This window comes from Zasmidium cellare (assembly GCF_010093935.1).
Source record: "Zasmidium cellare ATCC 36951 unplaced genomic scaffold M409scaffold_21, whole genome shotgun sequence".
Lineage (NCBI taxonomy): Eukaryota > Fungi > Ascomycota > Dothideomycetes > Mycosphaerellales > Mycosphaerellaceae > Zasmidium > Zasmidium cellare.
In genome coordinates this window covers 259,347-286,018 of record NW_022986965.1, presented here as the reverse complement: position 1 = coordinate 286,018, position 26,672 = coordinate 259,347, and the positions used below count along the sequence as shown (strand labels likewise).

The 26,672-nt window shown below is 53.8% G+C and overlaps 7 protein-coding genes across 7 annotated transcripts; 4 read left to right on the top strand and 3 right to left on the bottom strand.

The window, feature by feature from the left end:
- Positions 1-863: 863 nt before the first annotated feature.
- M409DRAFT_67061 (uncharacterized protein) lies at positions 864-3,366 on the bottom strand (the record flags this gene model as incomplete). Its single annotated transcript, XM_033817235.1, has 5 exons — positions 864-1,304; positions 1,358-1,601; positions 1,662-2,684; positions 3,129-3,157; positions 3,241-3,366. The coding sequence occupies 5 exons, from the start codon at positions 3,364-3,366 to the stop codon at positions 864-866; spliced, it is 1,863 nt and encodes a 620-aa protein (XP_033666576.1).
- Positions 3,367-4,682: 1,316 nt separating this feature from the next.
- M409DRAFT_23977 (uncharacterized protein) lies at positions 4,683-9,145 on the bottom strand (the record flags this gene model as incomplete). Its single annotated transcript, XM_033807033.1, has 5 exons — positions 4,683-6,479; positions 6,536-7,993; positions 8,056-8,460; positions 8,521-8,846; positions 8,908-9,145. The coding sequence occupies 5 exons, from the start codon at positions 9,143-9,145 to the stop codon at positions 4,683-4,685; spliced, it is 4,224 nt and encodes a 1,407-aa protein (XP_033666575.1).
- A 5,617-nt stretch (positions 9,146-14,762) lies between these two features.
- Positions 14,763-16,059, top strand: M409DRAFT_67059 (uncharacterized protein; the record flags this gene model as incomplete). The annotated part of the gene is made up of 4 exons (XM_033817234.1): positions 14,763-14,783; positions 14,849-14,894; positions 14,955-15,172; positions 15,241-16,059. The coding sequence occupies 4 exons, from the start codon at positions 14,763-14,765 to the stop codon at positions 16,057-16,059; spliced, it is 1,104 nt and encodes a 367-aa protein (XP_033666574.1).
- Positions 16,060-16,873: 814 nt separating this feature from the next.
- M409DRAFT_67058 (uncharacterized protein) lies at positions 16,874-18,034 on the top strand (the record flags this gene model as incomplete). Its single annotated transcript, XM_033817233.1, has 3 exons — positions 16,874-16,902; positions 17,061-17,331; positions 17,387-18,034. 3 exons carry the CDS (start codon positions 16,874-16,876, stop codon positions 18,032-18,034), a joined length of 948 nt encoding a protein of 315 aa, XP_033666573.1.
- A 771-nt stretch (positions 18,035-18,805) lies between these two features.
- On the top strand, positions 18,806-20,809 carry M409DRAFT_67057 (uncharacterized protein; the record flags this gene model as incomplete). The annotated part of the gene is made up of 1 exon (XM_033817232.1): positions 18,806-20,809. One exon carries the CDS (start codon positions 18,806-18,808, stop codon positions 20,807-20,809), a length of 2,004 nt encoding a protein of 667 aa, XP_033666572.1.
- Positions 20,810-21,116: 307 nt separating this feature from the next.
- On the bottom strand, positions 21,117-23,651 carry M409DRAFT_55568 (uncharacterized protein; the record flags this gene model as incomplete). Its single annotated transcript, XM_033813035.1, has 1 exon — positions 21,117-23,651. The coding sequence occupies one exon, from the start codon at positions 23,649-23,651 to the stop codon at positions 21,117-21,119; it is 2,535 nt and encodes an 844-aa protein (XP_033666571.1).
- Positions 23,652-24,612: 961 nt separating this feature from the next.
- On the top strand, positions 24,613-25,910 carry M409DRAFT_23971 (uncharacterized protein; the record flags this gene model as incomplete). Its single annotated transcript, XM_033807032.1, has 3 exons — positions 24,613-24,649; positions 24,705-25,265; positions 25,315-25,910. The coding sequence occupies 3 exons, from the start codon at positions 24,613-24,615 to the stop codon at positions 25,908-25,910; spliced, it is 1,194 nt and encodes a 397-aa protein (XP_033666570.1).
- Between the last annotated feature and the right edge of the window lie 762 nt (positions 25,911-26,672).

The following is a 26,672-nucleotide window of genomic DNA, read 5'->3' as shown; positions in this document are numbered from 1 at the left end:
GCGAGAAGGTGAAAGAAAAAGCAGACAGAGAGCGTCGCAGCTGAGACAGACGCTTTCGCTCGAAAGAAAGTGCGGGTTCCAAGAAGGGGGGTGGTGGTCGTCGGTGGCGTGGAGGGTAGAGCAGAGAGAGGCGCAGGAGGTGAGGTGGTGTCAAGCGATGATGGAGTTGGGAAGGTTACTTGCCTTGGTCGGCTTCGAAACCTCCGAGACCCTGAAATCTGCTGGCCATCCCTGTTCATTACTTTGATGGAACATTAGGCGGGCGAATACTTGATCCATGGGTCAGGTCAACGCCTTTGAATTGTACCGCACGTTTCACAGAGCAACGATGATTGGGATGGGAGGCTTCAAACACTTCTCATCAGAACATGTATGTGAAGACAGTCATTTTATCAATTGGAAGCGAGCTGCATCACTTCACTAGCACAATTCCAATCACTTCAGTACAGTCCCCAAACGCCCACATGCCATGCTTGAACCCCAAACGTTCCTCCAGTTCCTCTAGCGAACGACTTTTGTGTGTGTGTGAAGTGCAAGAGTAACAAGGCGTGAAGGAGTGAACGGTTGTGTGTGCTGTAGCCATATAGACATCTCGCGAAGCTCTTCGTCACCAAAACTCGGAATCATGCCCATACTCCTCTCTTTCCACACAGCAGTTTCAAATAAGTCCCGGCCCCGATAGTCAGGCCGAGAATGCAAGAAATCAAAGGCTCGTGAAGGTCGTGCGTGTAATAAACGGGCGTCGTTGGACTTCGTCATCAACAACGGGCTCTGAGGAAGCCCATGCAGAGCAAGGGCGGATCATCTTTCGCCAGCGTCTCGCTAGATTCCTGGCGTCTTCCCATTTCCACCACAGCAGCTGGCTACCGCACCTTCTTGACTTCTGTCGCCCATCCCGCTATGCCAGCTCCTTTGCTCTCGGCCTTCACATCAAGCTTGACCCAATCCATGCCCTTGGTATCTGTCAAGAACGCATGGTTGGCCATGCCGCCTGCGTTGGCTCGATTGACTGGTAGGAGCTTCAACATAGGCTCCAAGAACGCCGCAATCTTATTGCTCTCCTCGGCCGTGAAATGGTACTTTTCCTCCAAAACACTAGGCAGTGCCCAATGTCGTAGTCGATGAATGTTGCGCAGTTCACCTTTGCGGTTGAAGATCTCTTGCGACCACTTGCCCGAGATGCGCAACTCATCAGGGAATGGGCCGAGCAGCTCGATAATCTGCGCGATGTGGTCGTCGTCCTTGCCGTACTTGGTGCCCGATTGCGGATCGAACAGATAGTCACCTGTGATGAGCTCGAAGACCTGTCGTCAAAGTCAGTATGTGAGACGTAGAAAGGGCACGTCTGATGTCTCACCATGCAGGCCATACTCCACACGTCGGTGCTGGCTCCCCACTTCGCGCCCAAGATGACCTCAGGCGAGCGGTATTGCCTAGTCTGGATGTCGTTTGTGAAGTGATGTCCCACCCAACACGCATTTCCCAGATCTGCAATCTTGACCGATATGATATCAATGCCATCGATTGGATCCGTCTCTTTCGGCTTCGGCGGGTGGGATTTGTCGAGGTCCATGTTGGACACATTGTTCGCGAGGATGTCACTGCGACTAACGTCAGTTATACCGGCAGTTGTCGAAAGTTGGGTGGTGGTCAAAACATACGCCGTCTTTTCCCGCTCCTTGTGCGGGTCCTGTTCTTTCGGGGAGCTGTCGTCGGGCTTGATGCCCAGACTCTCGAGCATTGACTTGGGAGGGGACGTTTGTTGTGATGAAGCAGAGCCTATACCACCACTCATCTCAGCACCATCCTTGGACGTCGGCGACGCCCCTTTGATGGGCGAATTACCTTTGCTCTCGCTCATGATCTTGTTCAAGCTCTGCGTGCTACCCGGGAAGTTGGTCAGATCGCTCTGTGAAAAGCTGGCGTTGAGGGGACTGGGGAGAGGTTGGCTGCCGGTGATGAGGGTTCGTCTTCGTCGGCGGCCGTTGCGGTGGTCGTCCTTTTCCTTTTTGGCATTGTCTTCCTTGACGTAGGTCTTGACGATTTGCTCGACATCACCAATCTCGATGAGGACGTTTTCGGGTTTGAGGTCAGTGTGGATGATGCCGCATTCGCGGTGCAAGTAGTCGAGGCCAAGTAAGACCTGCTTGGTGATTTGCTTGACGAGGGGCATGGGGATGCCGCGGTGGTTCCATCGCTTGATCAAGCCGAGCAGGTTCTCTCCAAGCACTTCAAACACCATGCACACGTGCATGCCGTGAGGTCCCTTGTGGTTGAACGAGTCCAGCAGACTGACCACATGCTTCCGGCCCGGATGTTCCTTGTTGGCCTCAACCACCTTGTTAAGGAGCTTGATCTCATCCAAGGCGGTTTCTGTGTAGTGCGCGGCGGAGCGAACGACCTTGAGGGCGACGTGCTTGCCGGTTGTGTTGTCCTTGGATAGCCAGACGGTGGAGAAGTGGCCCCAGCCAAGCTTGCGCACTATTGTGTACTTTCCATCCTTGTATTGCTCGCCTACTTGCACAGGGTGGTAACCACCCTTGCAGTAGTCCTCGGAGTCCTCCTCGTCCGCCGTGTTTTCGGTGCCCTCGTCGCCAGAGGACTCGGATTCGGAGGGTGATTGGTGAAGGTCGTGGCCGTAGGTGGCCTTGCTGTGATTGAGGGGCGACTGGTTGCTGTTGGCACTGCGCGGATCTGGAGTCAGCATGCTGCACGGGGCACGAGAGGCATGGCCGCAGCGCGCGCAAGAAATGGTAGTAGTGCGGCGGTAGAGGTGGGCAAGTGATTGGGAATGTCCGGGGGAGGGGTGGTGGTGGTGAGTGCGAGGCAGTGAGAGCGTGGCGGCGGCGGCGGCGGCAGCAGCGGCGAAGTCTCGGATCGAAGTCTAATGGGCGAGTCTGATTCAAGCAGCGTTGCGAAAGCCCAGCCAGCTTGCGTGCGCAGTGTCGCAGTGTCGCAGGCTCGACACATTCACCGTGACGGCGGAGGCGGCCGCTTCACCTCGTCCCTCACTGCTACTCTTCACTCACTCCACGTGCACCGCACTCGGGCGCTGTGCGAGCGGGCGGCGGCGGTGGTGGTGCTGGGGCTGGTGCGGTGCTGGGTGTCGCGGTCATGGAGATACGTACCTGTACGGGTTTCCCGCCTGCTGCTGCTGCTGTTGCTCCGTGGTAATCTATAGCAAAGCACTCGCGTCAGACAGTATTCTCGCGCCTGTGCAGGGCGTTGGGCTATGCTCACAATGGGCTTCAGATCCTGCTTTCTCCTCTTCTTGCCATTCGAGTTGGACCCGGGCACAGCTCCACTAGCGATGCTCTTGGCCTTGTCGATTGCTTGCTTCTTCAGACTCTCGCCGCCGTTGTTCATGGCGGACGATGCGTGATTTAACGTCACGTCGAGCAAGCGTCGGCGGCGGCGGCGGTTCGGCTGCCAGCGCTGGGCTCGGGTAGTTGTCTCGTGGGTGTGGGAGGTGCAGTGCGCGGGCAGCACCTCGATCGAATTCGATGGATGATGGAGCGGTCTACGCGACTACTGCATGGACAAATCCCCTCCGGCCGTTTCCACCGCTCCAGTCCAGGTCGCAGTCGTGTCGCGCCAGCAGAACCAGCACCAGCGCAGTGAGCAGTCACGCCGTTCCCTTTTCCCCTGGACAGCACACAAACCCAAATCGCGGTGCATGTATGGCCGCCGCAGAATGACGTGAGTGGGATGATGCCGGGGTTGGGAAAGATCAAGGCCAGGCGAGCAAGCAAGCAAGCAAGCAAGCAACAGCACAGCAGTCGCAGCAGCTCTGACGGAGACGACAACAACGGTCAGGGCCAGCGAGTCCCACGAGAAACGCCTTCCCACTCTCTCTCCGCACACCACTCACATACTTCCACCACAATTCATCAGCAAGCCGAGCACACGCTTGGTGGCGGTCCTTTAGCGGCGACGAGCTCGATCCAACCATGAGCTGCATGTGGGGGAGGGTTCCCGACCTTGAATCATTGACTTGTCCATCAATCCTTTAATCAATCAAACGTCAACCGTCGACAATCACCCCTCATCAATTGATCACGTTCATAGTCTATCTAGTATAGTTACTACCATCTTGGATTCAAGTCTGCACACAGGCAATATAACTATCCTACTCTGCAGTTCAAAACATTGATGACCTTTAACTCCACCAGCTCCCAGCCTCCCCCAAACACCGCCATATGTACGTACCACAAGCGACAGCTGTAGAGTGCCACAAGTCCAATATACACTCACTGCCAATCAATGCAGGAACGCGAGACCGTCTCGTTGCCATGCAGCTATGTCTTTGTCCTGAGAAAAACAACCTTGAATCTGGTGGTGGGGTGGGTACATGTGCCTGCCTCCTGTTCACCTGCATAAGGCTAGAAGCTGCGCTTGTGAACTCAACCACACCACAGCCTTTGTTCTAGATGTTGCATGTGTTACACAAGCTACAAGATGAAGGTAAGGTCTTTCTTGGCCCGCCAATATAGCGTTACCTCAGGTAGACAGAGGTGAGGCGAGGTGAGGTGAGGTTGCAATAAGCTCCTCGTTGGCGATGTACATCGGGAAGGCACGCCTGCGTTCCTTCCTGAAATGCCTTCTCTTCTCCATGCTCCCATTAACAACTCCGTTCGCCAAGATCATGCCTTCGATATCCGTACCCTGTTCGATGTACCAATCTAGACACGCACCTGGATAATCTCGATGTGGCCGCTCGATAAACCGAACGCAACACGATCATGACCAAGCGCGACACTCACGGATCTGTACTGGTGCGGTAGCCAGAAGAGCCGTTCGGAGCCTAGCATTACCCAGTTGTGCGCCAGAGAGAGCCTTCGGTGCTGGATGTGTGACGTTGGTCCTTCTGTGACGGGCAATTCATACTGCGTCTCGTGCTCAAGCGACCACGCGATCAGCAGCTCACCGTGGAAGTTGAGATGGTCGAACATCGATGGCTCGAAGAAGATTCTGTGCAGAATGCTCCCTGTGCCAGATTGTCGGATCGTGACCTCATGGTATTGTAGACAAGCTAGGAACGCACCCCCTGGAGAATACGCCAGGGCATCGATAAATCTTTTGTCTGCCAAGAGTATTTTCGCCGTATCATCGTCCAAAAGCCACAACTTCACGGCGAGATCTGGCATGCGCAATGCTGATGCCAAGGTCTTACCATCCGGTGCAAATGCGAGGGCATCGATGTTGGTGTCATTGTCCTGCGAGTTCCACAGCTCGCGAGGAGAGCCACCTAAGTGCAAATCCCAGACCAAGAGCTGGTGTTTTGTGCAAGATGCCAGAAGCTTGCAATCCGAGGAAAATGCCATTCTTTTGACATATCCTCTGCCACTATGGACTAAGCGTACGGGCCCCTTTCGCGACACACTGAGATGCCTCGGGGCCCTCACAGCCTCGAGGCTCCATGCGCGAACGGTGGTTGACTCTACAGATGCCAGTAGACTGCTATCGGGAGAGAATCGTAGTGCTCGTACACTGCTGCACCGGAACGTACAGAGTAGCACGCCCAGGGTGGTTTCGAATATTCTAATGTTATGGTCCTTGTACGAAGCCAGTAGTTCGCCATTTGCCGAGATCGCGACATGAGGACTACTCTCTTCCTGGTCTTCGAGTTGGGACTGATTCATCGAATCGGCGTGCCACTGCCGGACGGTGCCTCTCTGAGAGGCTGTAGCAAGCACATCATTGTTTGGCAGAAACATCATGGCCACAAGCGGAGAAGCATCGTCGCACTTGAGATCACGGATCTTTTCCCAGGTTTCCATGCTCCAAACTTTGACGACATGGTCGATGGTTGCAGAGGCCACTTTCGTAGAGTCGGACGTCATCGCCATAGTCCATACGCAATTATCGTGGGGCTCGAGCCTCGCGATCAATTCGCCAGTGTCTAAACACCATGGCCTGGTGGTGGTGCCAAGAGAGGTCGATACCAAGACTTCGCCATTGCCCGAAAACGCGATTCCGGTTATATGGTCTCCGTGGCCTTCCAGTGTGCGGAGCAAAGCTCCAGATGAAGCATTCCAGATTTTGATCGTCATTCTCTTTGATGCCGTGGCTATCAGGGTTGAATCTGGAGATAGGGCGACCTGGAGAAGTGCATCACGCTCTCTTATGATGCACGGTCGATCTCTTCCAGTCGCTACCCCCCACCACATGACGGATCCAGTGTATGTTGCCGCAACTAATTCATCGCTGTTGGCGGAAAAAGCGATGCAGTTGACCTTATGTATCCAGCGCTCGAACTTGTGGATCTGAGGATTCCACTCAGGCGCCATGATGGGGACATGATCAAGCCATTCTGGTACGTCCTTGCGGAACTTGTCTCGGATGATGCTGTTCTCCGGAGCAAAGATGAGCGCACTTGCGTACGCCTGGCGTGGTGTTTCGTCGATAACGTGGCGATTGCGCAGAAGAAACCCCTTGGCATCTCGTAGAAATGCTGGTAGCTCAAGGCCATTAGCCTGCTAAGAATATCGTCAGCATACGCCTAATCGCTCCTCTTGTGGCCAAGAAAGCTCACAGCGACCATTGACTGCAGGACGTGTAACAAAGGCAAGCTCTGTGACATTCCTTCTATCCAACCCAAGGCTTCGACCCAGGCGAGAAACTTCGTCTCGATAAAATCATGGAACACATCGCCATCTTTGATCTTGCGCGAGCTGTGCGCGAGATGCGGAATCCAGAAGCGGCAGGCGTAACGCACTGGGTTCAGATGGCTCAATGACACAGCGTCGACATCTTTCCGCACAGTACCGTAGCTTTTGAGTCCACACATGTTTTTGACGAGCCCGTCGCCCTTCATACAGTCGAGACACCTTTCCATGATATCCTCATGCGTGACCAGCGGACCTCCGCCTTCCAGCTTCGTGAAGTTCTTCACCAGGTGGTCTTGGGCAGATTTGTGGATAAGATGGACGTATCCGTTGCGGTGAGTGAGGAACGAGCCGCATTGTAGAACAAGTCTGTCTGGTGGCTTATCTGATGGTAGGCTCGCCAGTTGTGCGAGCTCGGACAAGGTCAAAGGGCGGAAGGCAAGAGTGGCTATCGCCAAGATTCGTTTGCAGCAGGCACGCGTGGCAAGCGGTACTTTCAACTTGTCAAGTCGCTCTAGTAACTCGTCGTAAAGGCGCTCCAACCCATTCGGCATGTCTTCGAGCAAGGCCATCCAGTCGTGGGCTTCGGCCGCATTCAGTTCCTTGCAGACCAGCCAGACCCAGAGATATGTGTTGCCGGCGCGGCGCTGAAGTGCTTCCTTGACGTCTGCACGCCACTTCTTTTCCTGATCATTCATGACCTCCAGATGGTCGATTTTGTGATCGATATACGCTCGAATGGGTTCTCGAAGGTCTTGGTCGTCGAGTCGAAGTTCAAGCTTATTCTGTAAATGTAATAGCCTCCGCTCAATCGCAGGCAGCCGTCGATTGGAGACGATCCATTTCAGCTTCGGCGAAAGGTCGCTGCAGTTGATAATTGTATCGAGAAGCTGCTCTCTCGAGGCTTCTTCGCATTCGTCAAGAGCGTCAACGATCAGAACAACCGGTTGCAAAGCCGCATCTTTCAGCATATCGCCGAGGACTTCAGACAAGGTTGTGCAGGACAGAGCGTCGCTGAATCCCTTGCCAGCCGAGCTTCTGTACCTCTCCAGGAGATATCTCGTCAACATCGGCTGTTGCTGAGCAAGGAGCCAGACAAGGCCCTTGAGCGCTGCCGTGGCATTGTTCATCTGGTTGTTATCGGCCTGGCAAAAGAAGTAAGCAACACCTGGCGCGCCTGGGTCAAGCAATTGGGTATGCGCGAGTCCTTCAATAATCCCAATCAGGAGCATCGTCTTCCCCTTGCCGGCTCGTCCGTTGATCCATAGTTGCTTCGGCGAGTCGGGGTCGTTCCAGTCCACGAATCGCTTATACTCATCGTTCTGCAAAATCCATGCGAAGGAAGCTGCGACGAGCGGATCTTTCTTGATCTTTTGCAGCTCGATCTTGCAGTGCGCGGGTCGATGCCTCTCACGTCTGCCAGACATGCTCGTTGCTCTTTGGCTACCTGTAGCTCGGCTTTGTGGCGTGTCGCCGCCTCTCTGGACGCCACAAGGCTGCTCAGTAGATCGTTCGACTGAATGCTCGTATACTGCTCTGCATCCTTACAGACCAGCTTTTCAGCTTCCATCACCGCTTGCAAGTCGCTCGGCCAGTCGTCGACCTGGGCCAAAGCGCGCAGAAAGACAACAGACTGGTTGCGGTAGAAGACGCAGACGCCGGTCATCTGGTAGTGAAGCAGCGTCTTGTAGAGACGCACCAGCCGTTCTCTCAGCTCAGAACGCGATCTCTGTAGGCGTGCATCCTCCGCCAGTAGGTTCTCGGCCAAGCTGGAGTACCAGGACATTCTTGTGACGACGTACTCAATCCCGGTGTAGAGCGCCTTCGTCACTTTCGCGGGATGAAGAAGGATCTACGAAGCAATTACATTAGTCGACCATTTGCTTCTTTCGAATCACTTGATACATCTTACTAGGAGGCTGGCAGACACAACAGCCCAAGGCAGAGCAGTGCAAGTGTTGCTAGACAGGGCCGGGTTCAGGACGGCCTGGAAAGACGCCACCAGGTCAAAGATTCTTCCGTATCCTTCGGTAGTGGACCTCGCTTTTTGTATCTTTCTCAGACCGATCTCGACCATTTTCTTCATCTGCTCCTCGCCCGCGAGAAGGCCTCCCCCAGGAACAGTCAATGGATCAGTCACATTCCTGCTTTGACCGAGTCTTTGGGCGTTTCCCAGGAACGCATTGTCCAGTATGAGTTCGTATTGCCTGACGAATTTCGGCGGTATCCGCATCTTGCCTGAGGTCATCATAAGCATCGCGCCAAAGGAGATCACGATCGAAGGCTTTCGAGTTGGTACACGAAATGGATGGTGCCGTAGTAGTCTGTTGCTGGTCTCTCGTCTTCTCGTGCGAGATCTTGGAAGATCCACCGATGGAAACTGTCGCTGGTGTAGGAGCGTCATTGTCGATGGGAACTAGGCGAACAGGTAGCCTAACATCGTCTTTCGGCAGGGTCGTGTGAAGTTGAGCCTTGCCACTGCCGTTCTCTATCCCACACGCTTGGCCCCGGAAGCAATTGAAGGAGTGGCAAGGCATATTTGCACAAGGCCAAAGCCACGTACGTATGTCTCGTCGAAACGCAAAGTCCATCCAGCGCACGTCCTCGGCAGAGGATATACACTCCAAGTCGATCGACCCTCATCAAGAGCCGAGGGGAGGACCATCCACCGGAAGACAGCACGAGGTGTCGCAGCAACCTGTGCGTTGAAACGACGTGCATCTGGGGCTGATTTGGGTGAGTGCAAGACGGAATCGTGCATATCTCCAGACTGTGTACCATCCAGAGCAGGTTTGGGTCGGATTTTGACAAGTTGTGCGTGAGTCCAGCATCGTACATGTACATACCCTCTCCTGGTAGCCTGCCAGAGCATGGGCCGCACGACCTCGCCATCGACCTGCAGGCGGGAACGGAGCCGCCATGGGGACCACTCTACCCCCTGTTGGAGGCAGAATTGGCCGCGCTAAGTCACCGACATCTCTTCGTGGAGCCAAAGGTCCTGTCTCCCAGTCATGTATGCGGTTCTTCCTCTCCTGTGGTAGCATCGTACATGTACATACCCTCTCTCGCTTCGTCCGCGCTGCCAGGTGTCGATTCTCGACCTGTGTCAACAGCCCTTGGCTCGCTCGTGGTAGCACAACCCGGACTGGAGTCTTAGTGTCATTGACAGAACGAACCCTCAGAAAAGGGGTCTCAAGATAATCATTCGCATTACGAGGACTCGCAAACGAATCCCTCATCCGCCGCGCAACTCTAAAAGTACTCGCTATGCCACCATGCTAAAACGCACTATATACACATTCCCAACCCCCCTTCCCCCACAACGAGACTACGAGATACCGCCGCTTGGCATTCCTTGTTATACAGCACACAATCATAACCATTGCTTCATCCACAAACGCTCATCAGACGCAGCGTGGAGATTCTCTCACTTCGCCGAAACCACAGCCTGCCACTTCTGCTCCTCCTCCGGCGTGAAATGCAACAGCATCCGCAGCACAGGCACAAACTGCATCTGGTGCTTCTTCTCCTTCGTCTCCATGAACTGTAACAGCACGTTCTTCAGGTAGACGTAGTCAATGCCAGAGTCCTTCTGTCCTTGAGCGGTAGTCGAACCGTTGCTGCTCTTGGGGACTGGCGATGTGACTCTGCTGGAGTCGATCGAAGAGCGTGAGGGTGTTGAGCTGCCGGCTTGTTTCTTGGCTGCTTGGATGGCACGTAGTTCTTCAGCCATGGACTTCGACGATTTGGTCAGCTTCTCCAGCCGTGCATCTTTCTCATCGACCATCCTGCGTAGCTCTTGTTTCTGCTTTTCGAGATCGTGGGACTGGCGTTCGGTCTCGTCGAGTGTGTCACGCAGCTGCGACATTGCTGTCCGGACTTCGTTGATCTCCTCTTGTGCCAGGGCAGAACGACGCTCAAGTTCATCTTGCCGGCTCTTGAAGTCCCGCTCTCGTCGCTCGGCGTCTTCTTTGGCCTCCGTGGCCCGGCTGGCTTCCCGTTCGGCATCGCGTAGTCTCGTCTTGAGATCTTCAATCTCTCGGGCCTTCCTCCTGCCAATAGTGCTTGCCTCATCTTCAGCACGGTCACGCTCTTCGATCGCAAGATCCATCCTCTCGCGCATCTCTTTCACAGCGCTTTCGGCTCTACCCTCGGCCTCAGCCAGCAACCTTCGCATCTTCTCACCCTCACGTGAACGCTCTGACAGCAAACGCTGCGCATCTTCCAGCTCCTCCTCGAGATTCTCACACCTCTGCTTGATCTCCTTCATCTGCGTTGCAAGCTCTCGAGAGCCATCTTGCAAGCTTTCCATATAGGTCTTTGCACTTGCGTATTCGCCCTTTTTCATGTCAAGTTCCTCTCGAAGGAGTCGGGCTTCCTCAGTCGACTTCTTGGCTTTACTGTCCAACTCTTCGAGGCTCGATCTCGACTTCCTGACCTCTTCTTCGAGCTTCTTGATGTTCGTCTCCAGCCTTTCACGAGCCTCGATGGCGTCATCTCTTGTCGTCTCGCTTTTCTCGAGATCCTTGCGAGCAGTCTCGTACGACTCTTCAAGCGCCGTGCTCCGCTCATCACTCTTCTTGGACTTCTCCCGCAGAGATGCGATCTCGGTATCCTTCTCAGTCATCTGCGATTTGTATTCTGCGATCTCTGACCTGAGATCCTTCTCCTTGGCTTCGAGCTTCTTGATAGTAGCGGTGGTCTTCTCCAGCTCGGCCTTGACGTTCTTGAGCTCGGCAGATTCTTCTCGCAACCGCTTCAATTCCGGCTGCACCTTGTTGTACTGCTCGCGAACGGCAGACAGGTCTTTAAACCTGGCCTGCGCGAGATCGTTAGCAGCAGCCAGATCTTTCTCCAGTTGACTCGTCTTCGATCGAAGTGCATCAAACTCTGAAGAAAGCGCCTTGTGTTTGCCATCGACTTCTGCACCGCTGGCGGAGTGTTGCGCCTTGAGATCCTCAATCTGCTTTTCACAGGCGTCTTTCAATACCTGCAAGGAGTCCTTCTCCCTGTTCGCATTCTGCAGTTGTTCTGTGAGCCCATCCATCTCATCGCTGGAGACTGTCTTCGTCTTGAGTTGCTGCATTTCAAGCTCGAGCTCCCTCGTCCTGGTACCCAGCGACTCCTTCTGTGCTTCAGCATCTTTCATCTTCTTAAAATACCCGTCGCTCTCCCTCTGCAGCTCATCAAACTCCGCCTGCAGCTTTTTGCGGCTCTCTGTAAGCTCCTTGGCTTCGTGTTTTGCATCAGTAGCGGCTTTGCCATACTCGATCATGTTCTCATTCGCGCTCTCTTTCTCTTCAGTAAGATCGTCAATCTTCTCTTGAAGCACGCTCTCCCCTTGAAGCCGTTCTTGCAGCTTGCTGATCTGCGCGTCTTTCTCCGACATCTGTTCCTGCAAATCGTTGATCTCTTTCTTCAGGCCCTCAATTTGCTTGACCTGTTCTTCACTGGTCCCCGATGAAGTCGTACTCTTGGCGATGCTTTCTTCGAGTTCCTGGACTTTGTCGCTCCTATCCCGTATCAAGAGTTCGTGGTCCTTTATCTTCTGCTGGTACTCTTCGATACGATCTTCGAGGTGATGCACCAGACCCTCGTTGCCATCAATACTGGTCTCACTTCTTTGTTTCAATGTCTCTATTGTTCGAAGTAGCAACGGTACCATTGGGTTGTTCGGGAACTTGGACTTCACAAGCACATCGGTTGCAAGCTCAGGGTTCAGCAGCAGATCTTCAACCGTAAGATCGGCCTTGTCCGTAGAAGTGGAGCTGACGCCTTCTGCAGGAGCTTTCTTCTTTGACTTGGACTTCTTCTTTTTGTTCTTCTTCTTTCCATCACCCGGAATTGCCAGCTCGCCGCCCTCAACTGACGGTGTCGTCGGCGTCTCGCTGCTGACCTCAGTAGGCTGTGTACTGATTTCTGTCGTTTCAGAACCCATTCGTGATCTTGTCTCGGGTGTGCTGCTGGGTTCCGTGGGTGTCGCAAGGTTGCGATCTTGATCTGTTTCCGGCATTTCGCACTTGCCACAGTCCAATATGATTTGATATGCAGCGTCGCGATCATTCCCGGCACGCTTGAGCTGGCTGCGCAGATTGGCAATCGTCGCCTCCTGTTTCTTAATCTTCTCTGCAATCTTTTGAGCGTTTTCCCGATCTTCTTCAGCCTCGGCCAATTTTCTCTTTAGATCGTTTGTCGTGGCCTCAGACTCTCGCAAATGCCGGATGGTGTTGGCGTTGGTGTCGCTCTCAGATTCCAATCGGTTGATCTCAAGCTGCATATCGTTGAACTTGCTCTCCGTTTCTTTCTTCGCGTCTTGGGCTTCTTTGAGCTTCCCCATCAGCGTCTTGTTCAAGCCCTGCAGTTTCGACTTGTCTTGATTGTTCTCGAGGTTTGCCTCCGCAGCTGCGAGTTTCTCCTTGAGCTGTTTGGTGACTTCCTCTTGGCTCTTTTGATACTCTCTCAGCCGCTCCTGTAGGTTCGCTAGATCGCTTTCAGCACGTGCAAGGGAAGCTACGGCTTCTCGTTCCTGCCCCTGAGCAGTCTGTCGTTCACTGTCGGCTTGCTCGAGCTGCAGTTTCAAAGTGCCGAGCTCGGCTTTGGCGTCCGTGTCATTGCGGTCCCTAACATCATGCTTGTTTTCCATGGCGTCCAGGTTCAGGCGAGTATCATCAAGCTCTCTCCGCAGTGACTCGAGGTCTCCACGCATAGAAGCGTTCTCCGTGGAAAGCTCATCGATGTAGGCCAGGTGCTCTTTCACTTCGCTTTGCAGTGCTGTGACTTTGCTTCCGTACTCAGCTTTGACCTCTTCGACCTTCGCACTTGTCTCCTTGTCATCCTCGACTTTGGCACGAGAGACTTCATCTTCATACGAGAAGAACGTGTCATCATCCGCTTTCGTTTCGGGGGTTGGGCTCGGCTTGTTGACAGCACTGGCGCCCAGTGGATCGGAGGCTCGGCTATTCGAGACAGGTTCTGCAGACTTGAGCTCGTCGCGCTCCTTTCGCAGCCCTGCGGCGTCGTCGAACGCTTCTTTTGCCTTCCTCTCAGCCTCCTCAAGCTTGGCCTTCAACTGATCGCGCTCTTTGACTGCTTCATTGTGCTCTCCGCTCACTCGCTTCAGCTCTTGCATAACCATATCACTCTGCAGACTGCGCTGGTTGAGGAATTCGACGAGGGCACCTGGATCTGATATGGAGGTAAGGGGAGTGTGTTCGCGAAGGGTGGCTTCGAAGGGCTCAATGGCAGCGACGTGAGCATGTGCATTGCGATAGTTGCGTAGTAGATCTAGACAAGTCGAGTTCTGTGAGTAAAACAAAAGGTGCCAATCACGATGCAGTGGCTTGGACGTGATCATACCTTGATACTTGGCCGTGAGCTTGTCTAGCCTGGCCAACTTTTGTCGAACTTCCAGCGGCAGCTCGTCCTCCTCTGCCATCTGCTGGCCCTTGCCCTTCTCCATGGCGGCACCGTCCTTCTCTTCAACTTGGTCCTTGTCCTCTGCCGAAGCAGCCTCTTCCCCATCTTTCGCAGGGGCTGGAGTAGTTGACCGGCTGGGGACGTCAGAGGCATCGTCGCCTATCACGAAATCGTCCGGATCAGGACCTTTACTCGCTCCCGGTGTACCATCCCCTGCTTTTCCATCTGGAACTTGGAGCCTGCTGCTTCCACCTCGTTTGCTGGGCGAAGCTGTCCTGCCATTTCCTCTCCTTGCACTGCTAGGCGTTCGCTTCGCCGGAGAGCCTCCTTTTTGCTGCTGCTGCTTCTGCTTCTCTTGTTCCTCAGCTATCTTGCTGTCGAGGAAATCGAGGTTGAGTCCCTTCTGCAGGCGCTGGAACATGGTTGCGCCGGCGTTGTCCTCCGCATGCAGCTGGCAAGACCAACACCGCTCATGGTAGTCGGCGCGTGGTTGTTGGTTGTAGTCGCACTGTTATCGCAGATCCCATCCAGTGCAGCACGGTAACAGGGGTATCGCAAGGAGAAGATATCGAGATGCAGCAAGCCGCAGATGATTACAACCAGACACCCGCGACTCGGCCCAGCGAGCCAAGCCAAGCTTCGGGGGGTCGTTCGGATCGGCATGACTTTGTGTCTTTTTTGCTTGACAAACGTCACGCTCTATAAATACATCCATCACCATATGAACTGATAGCAAGAATGCCGACAGAACTCGAGGAGGTCAGTATAACGATATAGTCCAATCGACAATCAATCTTTTCAATCTTGGCTAACAACACATCCAGCTCGTCGAATTTCTCCATCATGGAAACACACAAATCCGACAAATAGGCATGCAACAACCCACCTCGGTAGACGTTGAAAGAACAAAAGTCTAACGCCTTGTGACAGCCGCCGAAAACCTCGTGGGATACTCGACGGCCCAACCATCGCTCTTCAAACGCAATCAACTCGAACCAGTCAAGGACTTGAAGCTTCTGATCAGAGACTATGGTCCCATCGCCAAGAACGCAATCACGATGCTCGTCAACATCTCCGAAGACGCGGAAGTTGTCAAGAGTCTGGCGGAGGACGACACGTTCCTCGAGTCGTTACTACGGAGGGTGACCGTATGTCAGTCGATCCAGCCAAGTTCGTCACATGTTGCTGCAGAGTTTGTACTGATGAGTGTTGTTAGAGTGCAAAAGAGCCGAACGCGAACCTCATGTGCATGCTGCTCGCCAACCTGGCCAAATCGGACAGCGTGACGAAACTGTTGAAGTTGGAGCGAGAAGTTCCAAAACCGCTCTCGACGTCACCTATCGCGATCGATCAGCTGCTGGACTGTTTCGTCAAAGGCGCGAATGGATCGTACAATGCCAACGCCGACTATGACTACCTCTGCTACCTCTTCGCCGATTTAGCCAAGCATGAGGAGGGTCGGAAACACTTTCTGACAGCGCGATCTGAGGGCGAGGGCGACAGCGTGGAAAAGGTCATTCCTTTGACCAAGCTTGTCGTCTTTACCGAGCATGCGTCTGCCATTCGCCGGAGAGGAGTGGCAAGCACCATCAAGAACGTATGCTTCGACATCAAGGCTCACGATGAGCTTCTGTCGGAGGATGGTGTTAACCTGCTGCCGTACATACTGCTTCCCCTGATGGGCAGTGAGGAGTACAAGGACGAAGACACCGACGGCATGCTGGACGAGTGTCAGCTCCTACCTCCGGATAAGGAGCGCGAGAAGCAACCCGACATCATCTGCATCCACCTCGAGACGTTGCTTCTCCTTACCACATCGCAAGATGGTAGAAAGAAGTTGCGAGACGTCAAGGTGTACCCCATCATTCGAGAGTTGCATCTGCATACCGAAAACGACGATGTGAGGGATGGATGCGATCGACTCGTTCAGGTTCTGATGCGAGGTGAAGAGGGAGATCCAGACCCAGCGGCTGATATTCCGCGGGTGCAGGAGGTCGAGGAGGACGAAGATGAGCAGATTGTGGAAGTGTTGTAGGGCATGGTGGTAGAATAAGTCGAAACGATTGCAACGTACACATGGGAGAGCACCCCGATGACGCTACGTTGGTAAGTACTGTTTGAAGGCAGATGCCAGGAGATAGAGTCGTAGCAATATCAGGTGCGGCTTCCATGTTAGTGAATGTCTCCTATCGGCTACCATGAAGTCCAGAAAGCCAGGGTCAGGCAACGGCCGAAACAGTACGATGGAGAGTCTGAGCAGTAATAGGATGTGAAGTTCTCGTACCAATGATCACGCGGTGAATGGTATGGTCATACGAGGTCTCAGCAGACATCCGGAACGGATATTGTGCGAGGACGAGATGCCAAGACAGGCGGTAAACGATCTTACGATGACGATCATCGCCCTTTCTCCATTGAAATCTCACGTGCCGCGCCGAGAAGGCAGGGTCAGGATCCCTGCCGATCGGATCTGGCCTTCGATATCACAAGCTTTTCGCATCGTTCGCACATCACAAAGTGCTGGCATTGGGCGAAAGGACGGGGCGGATGAATCGCGGCCGACAGGGTTGACAATGAGCAGCAGATCACACGAGAGAGCAGCAAAAATGCTTACGAGAAATCAGGAGGATAAAGTGATGAAGAAAGCTGCAAGGGCGGCGCTAGCCGTCACTAGCGCGCTGTGTCCCTGACGAGGAACGTACGACTTTTGTTGGAGCTGTTTGGACGTGCGATTCGGGAGGCGATTGGCATTCATTCTTTTTATCTGCCGGGCACCACCTCGTCCTGCGAAGACATCACCACCACCACCACCTCCAGGACACTCAGTGCGGCCTTCGACAGCGAGCAACATGTCGCTCACTCTGGGCATGGATTACTTGTGAGTTTGCGAGTTCTTTATCTCCCAACAAACTTGTCAAGGGTCCGGGTTGCGCCACGCCGAAAACATTGTGCTCGACCTCACCCTCTCGACCACCTGTTTGCTCTCGAGGTGAGCACTTTGAGAACATGGACTAACATGTGGTCTCTCCTCAATAGCAACAACGCTACGGCGTCCTCGATCGCCGACGTAATGCTCCCCCATACACGAAACACCTACTGGCACGAGTTCGACGAGATCGCCAAATACAACGTCTCCCTCAACTACTTCGAGAAGCTATGGGCCGCCTGGTACGCATTCATGGGCAACGACGTCCTCGCTACGGGTATCATGAGCTTCGTCATGCATGAGGTGGTATATTTTGGAAAGAGTCTGCCGTGGATCATAATCGACCGCATACCTGCTCTGAACAAATATAAGATCCAGAACGTGCGTGGAGATACGCCTTGAAACTGCGTTATGTGGAGACTGACCTTTTCAACAGCAAAAGATTCCCTCCGCGAAAGAGCAATGGGATTGCGCCATGCTCGTCCTCCTCTCCCACTTCACCGTCGAACTCCCCCAAATCTGGCTCTTCCACCCAATGGCCCAATACTGTGGCCTCGAAACCAACGTTCCCTTCCCACCGTGGTGGAAGATGGCGTACCAGCTCGCAATCTTTTTCGTCCTCGAAGATACTTGGCATTACTGGACCCACCGCGCCATGCATTGGGGACCGCTATACAAGAACATCCACAAAATCCACCACCAGTACTCAGCCCCCTTCGGTCTCGCCGCAGAATACGCGTCACCGATAGAAGTCATGATCCTTGGACTCGGCACGGTCGGAACGCCGATCCTGTGGTGCGCCATTACGAAAGATTTGCACCTTCTGACCATGTATGTGTGGATTGTCCTCCGTGTCTTCCAAGCCATCGATGCGCATTCAGGGTATGAGTTCCCATGGAGCTTGCATCACTTCCTACCCTTCTGGGCTGGTGCCGACCACCACGACACCCACCACGAGAAGTTCATTGGCAACTACTCGAGCTCGTTCAGATGGTGGGACTACTGCTTGGACACTGAGAGTGGACCAGAGGCAGCGAAGAGGAGGAGAGAGCGAAAGATGGCCAAGCTGCGGAAAGCGCAATAGCTGTCGTCTTCGTTCGGTGTTTGGTGGTATTGTTTCCTGGGGAAGGACAACATCTCGATTGATCGTTCGCAGCGCTGCTTCTTAGAGCGGTCATCCTTGGTTAGGCATACGGATGGAGTTCTGGCGTTTGCATACCGATCTGCTGCAAGGCAAGGCAAGGCCACGAAGGTCAAAAGCTTCGGGGAAAAGGCTATTTTACCCTGTAAATATATTCGAGACGGCAACAATGGTGGCACCTGAGGCTCGCTCTGGTTAAGACGTTTGAAATGAGAAAAGACAACAAAGTTAAAAGTGCAGCTCATGGCTTGTTTCTTCGATCCGGGTTCTTTGAACTCAGGGAGGCGAGTCGGCACGTGGAAATGGGAGGAAGAAGACGCACTCCTGCAGAGACCTGCAAAATGCTGCCATTTCAAAGAGGAGCACAGGTACATGTATACATATGTACTTATATTCTGGCTGACTGATGGTCACCTGCCATGGCCGGCTGAGTCAACGCATTCTTGAAACTTGAAGCGAGGCTGGCCAGAACCAGCAGAACAGCTGCAGCAGCTAGCTTCACGCATCCAAACAACGACGTCACTTTTGTATATTTTGACCGTTGTGCTACCACCTCAACGACCATTGAACGCCACATGAGTCGTGTCCATTCTTTGCGAACCTAACCACCTAATCCCTTTCTTCAAACAAGCAATGCCTTTCCCCAAATCACGACTCTCCTAGGCGGACCTCCTCCATCTTCGTCTCCGCCGCAGACCACACCCGCCTTCGAGAATGTCGTTCGTACTGGAACAGGTCCAGCGAATCGACGCCCAGCTCGACCGAGTGCAGCTCTCGCAGCTGAATACCACGATCTCTGCTTCGTCGCAGAATGAACAGCAGCGACTGAAACCCACGACACGAGTGTTCGCATTGCAAGCTGCCATCAGAGGCCTGAGCCCAGGAAGCTCGGAGAGGAGTGGACTGGTGAAGATTGGAGCTGTAAGAGCATGTCTCTCGGCACTGAGGGCGAAGGGAGAAGTCGGCGCGCAAGTGGAAGAGGAAGTGGAGAGGAAAGATGGATATGAGCAGGAATTGGAGTGGATGCTCGTTTCGAAAGCTACGACGCAGGTTTATGGGCATGTGCTGAATGGGATACTGGACGAAGCGGTAAAGCTTAGCGATGATATCTGGTATTGGGATGAGGTGCTCGGCTCACAGCAATACACGGCTTTGTACAGCATTCAGACGTCGCCGCTCAGGTTATGGGATTGGGGGAGTAAAGTCTGGGAAGACGTGAAAGAGCGAGGTGGGAATTTCAGCTTGAGGAGTGCAAGCCAAGATGCACAGGACACTGTCTCGCAGAGGTGGAAGGAATTCTACGGTCTGGTGCGGCAGGTCGTGAGGGAGAGGAGTGTGAAGGAGGTACACAAGCAGATGCTCAGCCCTGTGACTAGGATTCGAGGGGAAATTCGAGCAAAGCAGAACGCGCTGAAGAAAGTACGGATACGCAATGCGAATGCACTGGGAGTACTGCTTGGTGAAGGGCTGGCGAATGACAGCGTTCACGGAGAGGGCTTGACGGCTACTGTGCAGACGGAGGAAGAGTCGCAAGAGAAGTGGCTTAGATGGAAGGCTGCTATCAAACACAATGTTGCGCTCATGGAGGCGGTGTTGGCGAAGATCAACGATCTGGAGACGCCGGTGGACAACTTTGATGCCAATATTGCTGAGTTGACGGATGATGACCCACTCTATGCTGTCGATTCGCAGGACTCATCATTACCACCACAAGCGGTTGCTGAGAGGTTGTCGAGAGTCCTGGTGCTTGGATTGAGCCAGTACACTAATTCGACGAAGGCACTGGTCCAGGAACATGGCACACCGTCACGACTCGTACGGTACTGGCTACCCATCAGCATAGCCGTTCTGTCCTCAAGTACAGTCCTCAGAGTCGTGGTCAACCGCCAAGCCGAAATCATCCAATGGATCCAAGAGCTGGGGACAACAGTCGTGGATTTCTGGCATAATTGGGTCGTCGAACCGACCCGCAACGTAATCCGCACGATCCGTCACGACGAAGGCAGCGAAATCAGCATCATGTCCAAACGCTCCCTCCAAGGCGACCGCGAGAGCCTCGAACGCATGGTCGTCGACTTCGCCATCGACAACCCATCCAACGCCACCGGCTCATCTGCCCAACTAACAGAAACCGACATCGCCGCCATCCGCACCAAAGTCGCCGAAGGCGACCTCACCCCCGTCCTCAAAGCCTACGAAAAAGACCTCACCTCTCCCTTCCTTGGCGCCGTCCGCGGCAACCTGATCCGCGCCCTCCTAATCCAAATCCAAAAAACCAAAGTCGACGTCGAAGTCGCCATGGGCGGCATCGACGCCCTGCTCAAATCCCAAGAACTCCTCATAGGCTTCATCTCCTTGACTCCCGGCTTCCTCCTCACCTACGCCATAGCGCACTACATCCGCGGTACGCTGACCACGTCCCGGGGCTCGAAGGCCGCGAGGAAACACGGCAAGATGTTGCGCCAGCTGAGGAATATCGATCGGATTGTTAGTGGTGCGACGCCGACGGAGTATGGGGAGTTGTCGTATAAGGATCAGGGGTTGCTGCTTTGTGAGGTGCATGTGCTGAGGCAGAGTGCAAGGAGGGTTATGGCGACGGAGGTTTGGAGGGAGTTTGGCGAGGAGTGTGAGGAGCTTTGTGATGTTAGGGTGGGCGTGGAGAGGCAGAGGCGGTGTGTGGAGAGGGTGAGGTGGGCTTATGGGAGGTGGTTGGGGTGATTGGTACGGGGTTTTGAGTGTGAGACGATGTGGTGGTTGTTGGAGAAGCAGCGAGGACAGCGGTGCGAGGAAGGGCTCGCGGCTGTCTGATACTGCTGCTGCTGCTAGTCTACACTCCCAGGTTAATGAATGAAGAAAACGAAGAAAACGACCCATCAGAGCAAAGAGTCCTTTTTATGGTTGTATGTGCACTATCATCTATGCACTAGTCTCGTGACAGTCTGCTGCCGGTGCTCGGTTTCGCAAGCCACTCTCTTCATGCAGTTCAAGCAGTGTGGCCCCTTCGACCCATTTCTGCAACGAGGGATCAATCATCACCATTCAACACCGCCTCCGCAGCACCCATGGCAGTATGCTCTGCCTGGGCTTCGGCCTTCTTCCGACGGAACTCCTCGAGGTGAGCTTGCGCCTTCTGCCCATCGATACTTGCGAATCCCTCGCCCTCACCCTCCTTCTGTCCGTTGCTCTTCTTGCCGCGGGTTCGGACTTTCGAGGCAGCACCTAGCGATGGGAATGCGTTCTGGTCTGCGACGTCCAATGCCTTCGCTTTGGGCTTTGGTCCTTGCTGTGAGAGTGGGCGGTCAGCGGCGCCGTCGAGAGTCTTCTGCTTCGTCTGGCCATTCGAATTTAGCCGCTCAGGCTGTTCTTTGACCTGGTCGGCCTTCGCATCGCCGTTTGCCACACTCAAAGCTTTAGTCGCATCAACCAGATCTTGAGCCTCCACAAGCGGTGTGAAGAGCTCGCCCTCGTGTGACTTGTACCCATTGCCAATGGCATGCAAGATCCTGTTGGCCCGCCTGAACTCGTCTCTGATGGCGACGATGCCGTTGTGCGTCACAGTCCGCGCCACATTGTGGGTCAACTCGAATGGATCCTCGATGCAGAAGAGATAGCGATGTTGAATCTTCTTGCCTTCTCCTTCTTCTGTGGTCGCCTTCACCCAGCCTTTCATCTCCTTCGTGAGAATGCCTCCCTGTGTACGAAGTGAGAGCACTTGTTGCGTCCAACGGAACTGAGGACCGTTTCCCATTGATGAGTAATACTGGAAGAAGCCAGCGAGCAGCGAGCCAAGAGACTCCTGATTGCAGCTCATCTGGCCCTTCTGTACCGCAGACTTGATCTCGTCTTCGTTTCTCCAGAAATCAACGACCCAGCCGTCCACTTCCGTACGCGTAGCACCAGGTTGAGTGCAGGCTTGGTTCGGTCTCCACGGCGACTGAAGGTTTGGCAGGACAGGCGGCTGCGCAACGTTCATTAGATAGTGAAGAACCATCATGACGTATCCATAGCTTGACAGTGTGCCAGAGTAAGAGCTGTTGATTCTGCGCGCTTTGGCCCAAGACTTGACGAAGAGTACTATTGGTCGCACTCGAGGATCGCAAAGAGAGTAGCAGCGGAGCATCTGCGTATTGTGGAGCCCCAGAGGGTTAAAGAAGTTGATATCGCACTGAATACCAACACCGTCTTTAGGGAAGTCCAGTGGGCCAGCCTTGCGCTCTCTTGTCCAGGTCCTGAACTGCTCACGGTTCTGTGAAGGTGGTTGTGAATCTTTGGTGACTGTGACTGTGGCTACCTCCACTGCTGTGGCCGGCGTTACTTCCGCAGTCTTCTTGTCTGCCTGAGTATAATCGGCAGCGACCTTGGTCTGCTCAACTCGCACACTCCCTGACCCATCTGGTACAGCAGCAGTCGCAGTAGTCTTCTCTTCCAATTGAGCCCCCGTAGCTGTCGGCAGCACGTCATCGTCATCACCGTCCCCATTGTCCTGATGAAGATGCGGATACTTCTTCTCGTTAGGAAGAAAGTCCCACTTCTCGCGTTCGACACGTAGCTTCGAAAGTAGGCAAGAGCCAGGGCCTTGGCAGACTTTGATGATAGGCACTCTCGTTCGAGTCAATAACCGTGCACCGTGACCGGTAATTAGAAGCTTCCTCTCGAGTTCTCTTGGCAGGTCGTTCTCCAAGAGCGAAAAGCACGCTGCGGTGCTTGAGTTGTCTTGGACCACGATGACCAGATCCATGTCAGATCCCGCACTAGCGAAGCCCGATTGGAAACTACCAAAACATTCGAGAGATACATTTGGAAGCTGCGGGTTCTCGATGCAGACTTCATGACAAAGCTTCTCAAGTTCCTTGCGGAATGATTCTTTCTCGTCCCGCTCTGATTGATTCATTTCGACATTGGCAACTTCTGCGGTGGCAACCTGCTCCAAATAATACGCTTGTCGCTCTCTGTAGTCGTTATGGAAAGCTGGGGGTTGGGAGCGACGTGCGTTTGGGTCGAATAAGTGTCGCGAGGGCGGATTTCGGACATTGTTCTGAACTGGCCCGCCACGTTGGAAAGCGTCCGGGTCAAGCTGGATCTGCTGGTGTCGCTGCTGCCTCGGTGGTCCACCACGTCCGCGAGAAGGTATGGAGCCTCGAAATCCAGGCGCAGAATGTTGTGCGTACTGTGGTGGATGGCCTTGGTAGACGGGGCCTGACCCGGGCGATGGCAAAGTGTGCACTGCCGGTTGAGGATGACCGCTTGGTCGTTGGAAACTAGGAGGTGCCATTTGCGGAGGTGCTTGCTGATATCCTGGAGGGAGCATTGGCCGCTGAAACGCTTGTTGATTGAATGGAGATGCCGGGCTTGAGGAGCCACTATGCCATGAGCCTTCTCGCTGATGCGGCGGATTGAATGGCGGCAGACTTGGAGGCTGCTGGGTCAGAGGCGCCGGAGGTAGGCGTACCCTGGGCGTGGTGTTGTACTCGCCGGCATCAGGAACCGAACTGTTCAGCAAAGCCATTCTTCTGATGCGGTCCTCGAGGTTCTCGGCCTGTTGGCCTGCGTACCCGTCCATTTTCGAGGCGGATTGGGAGGTTGTCCAGCGTGCTCGACTATGCGCAACTGATGATCAGCGATGCGCCCAAGCAAGAAGACACCCAAACGCCGCGCATTCCGCCGCCCATGGCAACATTCGTGGCTTCAACTTGTTACTCGTTTGTCGCGGAGCAGGTGCGTGCACTTGAGGTCGGGTGAAGCTCTCGCTTAGCGGCAGCAGCCGTCGCTAGCCATTCTGGGACTAGATCAATTCTGCGACGTCAGGTGAAGAGAACAACATGAATGCTTCCTGCATCAACATTCTCGCCATAGAGCTTGTTGCACGGAAGGCATCATTGAGCCTCTCGCAACGAAGAGAGCCTTTCGTGTAGCCACACCCTGGGCCATTGAATAGCACACGACTCGTGTCGCCAAGGCATGCTGTGCCTTTATGCGAGGGTTACAGAAGGACAAGGCAGCGGTGCCCTCAAGAGACCACGAGTAACTTTGTGCAACGGGCAAAGTGGTTGAATCCTGTTACTGCAAGTGTAACAGAACACGAAGTGCCAAGCAACACCAGTCTGCAACCTTTGCTTCTCCTCACCAGCCCCGCGGTGTGACTTTTCTGTACTTGTACAAAGGCTACAGTAGTCCTGAGGGCTCGCCAATGCGCTGACTGTTTAGTCTTCATCAAGCGAGAAGTATCCTCACAATACGAAACGCTAAGTACTACTTTATTCCGACTACCAATCCTTTCTTAAGTCAATTGGCTACTTACCGCAGAAATCCACAGGAGACGTACGTACTGCATCGCAGGCAACAACCTTTAGCAAACACGCCTGAAGTCTCACATGCGGCCATACAAGGACTGGAATTTTGGCTCCCACTGCGGTGGTTGAGGGCCACTCAAGATGCTGCTCAGATCAAAACTACAATCGTCGCTGTGAGCCTCTCCCATTGGCAGCGCATTTTGGGGGTTTGTGGTCGTCTACCTTGCCACCATGGTTTATGTTCGACATATCACCTACCTCGACCCAGGTACGCTCCTTCTGAGAGAAGAAGGCAGAAGTCTAATTCGGTTATGATTGCGTAGGTTCCTGGTTCTTCAATCGTACATTGGCTTACACCCGACAATACTCGGAGATCCGACGTCAACAAGCCAACGAATACATCAGAGCTGCGACCAAGTCCACATTTCCAACCCTACTTCGAGACCAGTCGACCTCACCAGACCTCTGTGTAGGAGTTGCTGGCTTGCTAGAGGACCCCGCGCAGTACCTTGAGACGAATGTTGGCTCTCTGCTGGAAGGGCTGAGTGGCTACGAGCGAGACCGACTTCATCTATCGGTGTTCTTGACCCATCGACGAAATGCCGACTCCAGCCAGATCCCTGCCCACTTCGAGCCCTGGATTTCCAAAATTGTGGACGAAGTTGAGCTATACAGGCTATCCGATATCCCGCATAAGTCCTCGACAGAGCACGAGTCAAGGAAAAAAGGCAGACCTTACTACACAGACTTGATGAAATCGTGCTACGCAAGCGGTGCGTCATACATGGCCACCCTAGAAGGCGAGACTGTGGCAATGGATGGCTGGTTTCACCGTACCATGAAAGCGATCGACCAAGCAGAAGCTCTAGCAGCTACCCACGACTGTAAGCGACTTCCCGATCCATCGCAAATACACTACTGACTCTGTTCTAGTCAAGATCAATCTCTTCTACCCCGAGATATACCTTCCACAGTGGCATCCTGAAGATGCACTACGCTCGTTCATCATGAGCTCCTCTGCACTTGTGGTCATCTTCGCCACTGCCATGTTCGTCATACGCCTGTCCTCCTCCCGCCTCAGACCCCATCTTACGATCCGAGTCATCCTCACGGTCTCCTGCATCTGCGTACCAGCACTCATTGCCCTTGCCATCTCCGCCGGACGAACTATTTACCGGCCATTACCACTTGGCCTCAATCGTCTCGAAAACCACTACAGCAACTCGCAAGCCTACGTCTTTCCCCGAAAGCTCGCAAAGGAGATCATCGAATGGAATAACGATGGCCACGCATTAGGTGCTTCAGCGGTCGTCAATGGACGGGGACACGAAGTTGTATTCACGCTCAATCCGAGCGTCGTTCAGCATGTCGGAAGGCACAGTCTCAAGGCGGAGTACTTTGAGCTTGCGGACGAGGCAGACAGAGCGACAGCGGAAGAGCTGTTCAATTTCGCCTTTGAGCTTAACGATGCTGACGAGTTGCGCAAGGAGCATTTGAGAGCTTTAGAACAGCAATCAGAAATCGTTTGATCAGATCAAAGACGACCGGCAGACGGCCTTTGAAATGACATGCAGTCCAATGTTTCGGAGACTAACAGACGTTGGTGACGATCACTTTCAATTTTAGCGCCAGCTGTCAATCTACATCCATGACCGTTCTATGAGTGGTGAATATGCAGCACTGGAAGCACTTCCAGCCATCGATAACGGAAATGAGCAGGATTCAGCCCGACGCATTGGCAGTGATGTTGCGTAGTTCGATATTCGTTGGACTTATATTGAGGCTCCTTTGCTGGAGAATCCAGAACCACAGTCTCTGGGCTAAACTAATCCCTCTAGCGAACACTTCCAGATCTTCTCATTGACACAGGGGCTCGTCACAGCTTTACGAGCCCTCCGGCTGAATTTTCCGCTGCCACAGCAAGCTCGGAGACGACCTATCTTCGACCTACGCTGACCTTGGCGGAAGTGTTCGAGAAATTGTGTCATCATCTCATATTCGCTTGTACTTCAATGTTGTTGGGTCGGTGGAGGCTCGCCATGTGGCACGCTCTCGCGCCTGCTTCAGTAGTCCACTAGCCCTAGCCTCTTGGCATCCGCGTTAACTATTATCTGGATTTGAATACCATGGTAGGAGAAGTCCATTATCCAGAGAGGCTTGCAGTACGCTTTTTCCAAGTCATGTGCTGGCAGTCAGTATTGGGTATACTGCTTGAGGTCAAGCCAGGAGCCAGCCTCGTTGCGCAGGGCGGAAAACTTTTCCGGTACGAAGAGGACGATCTGAGTTGAGAA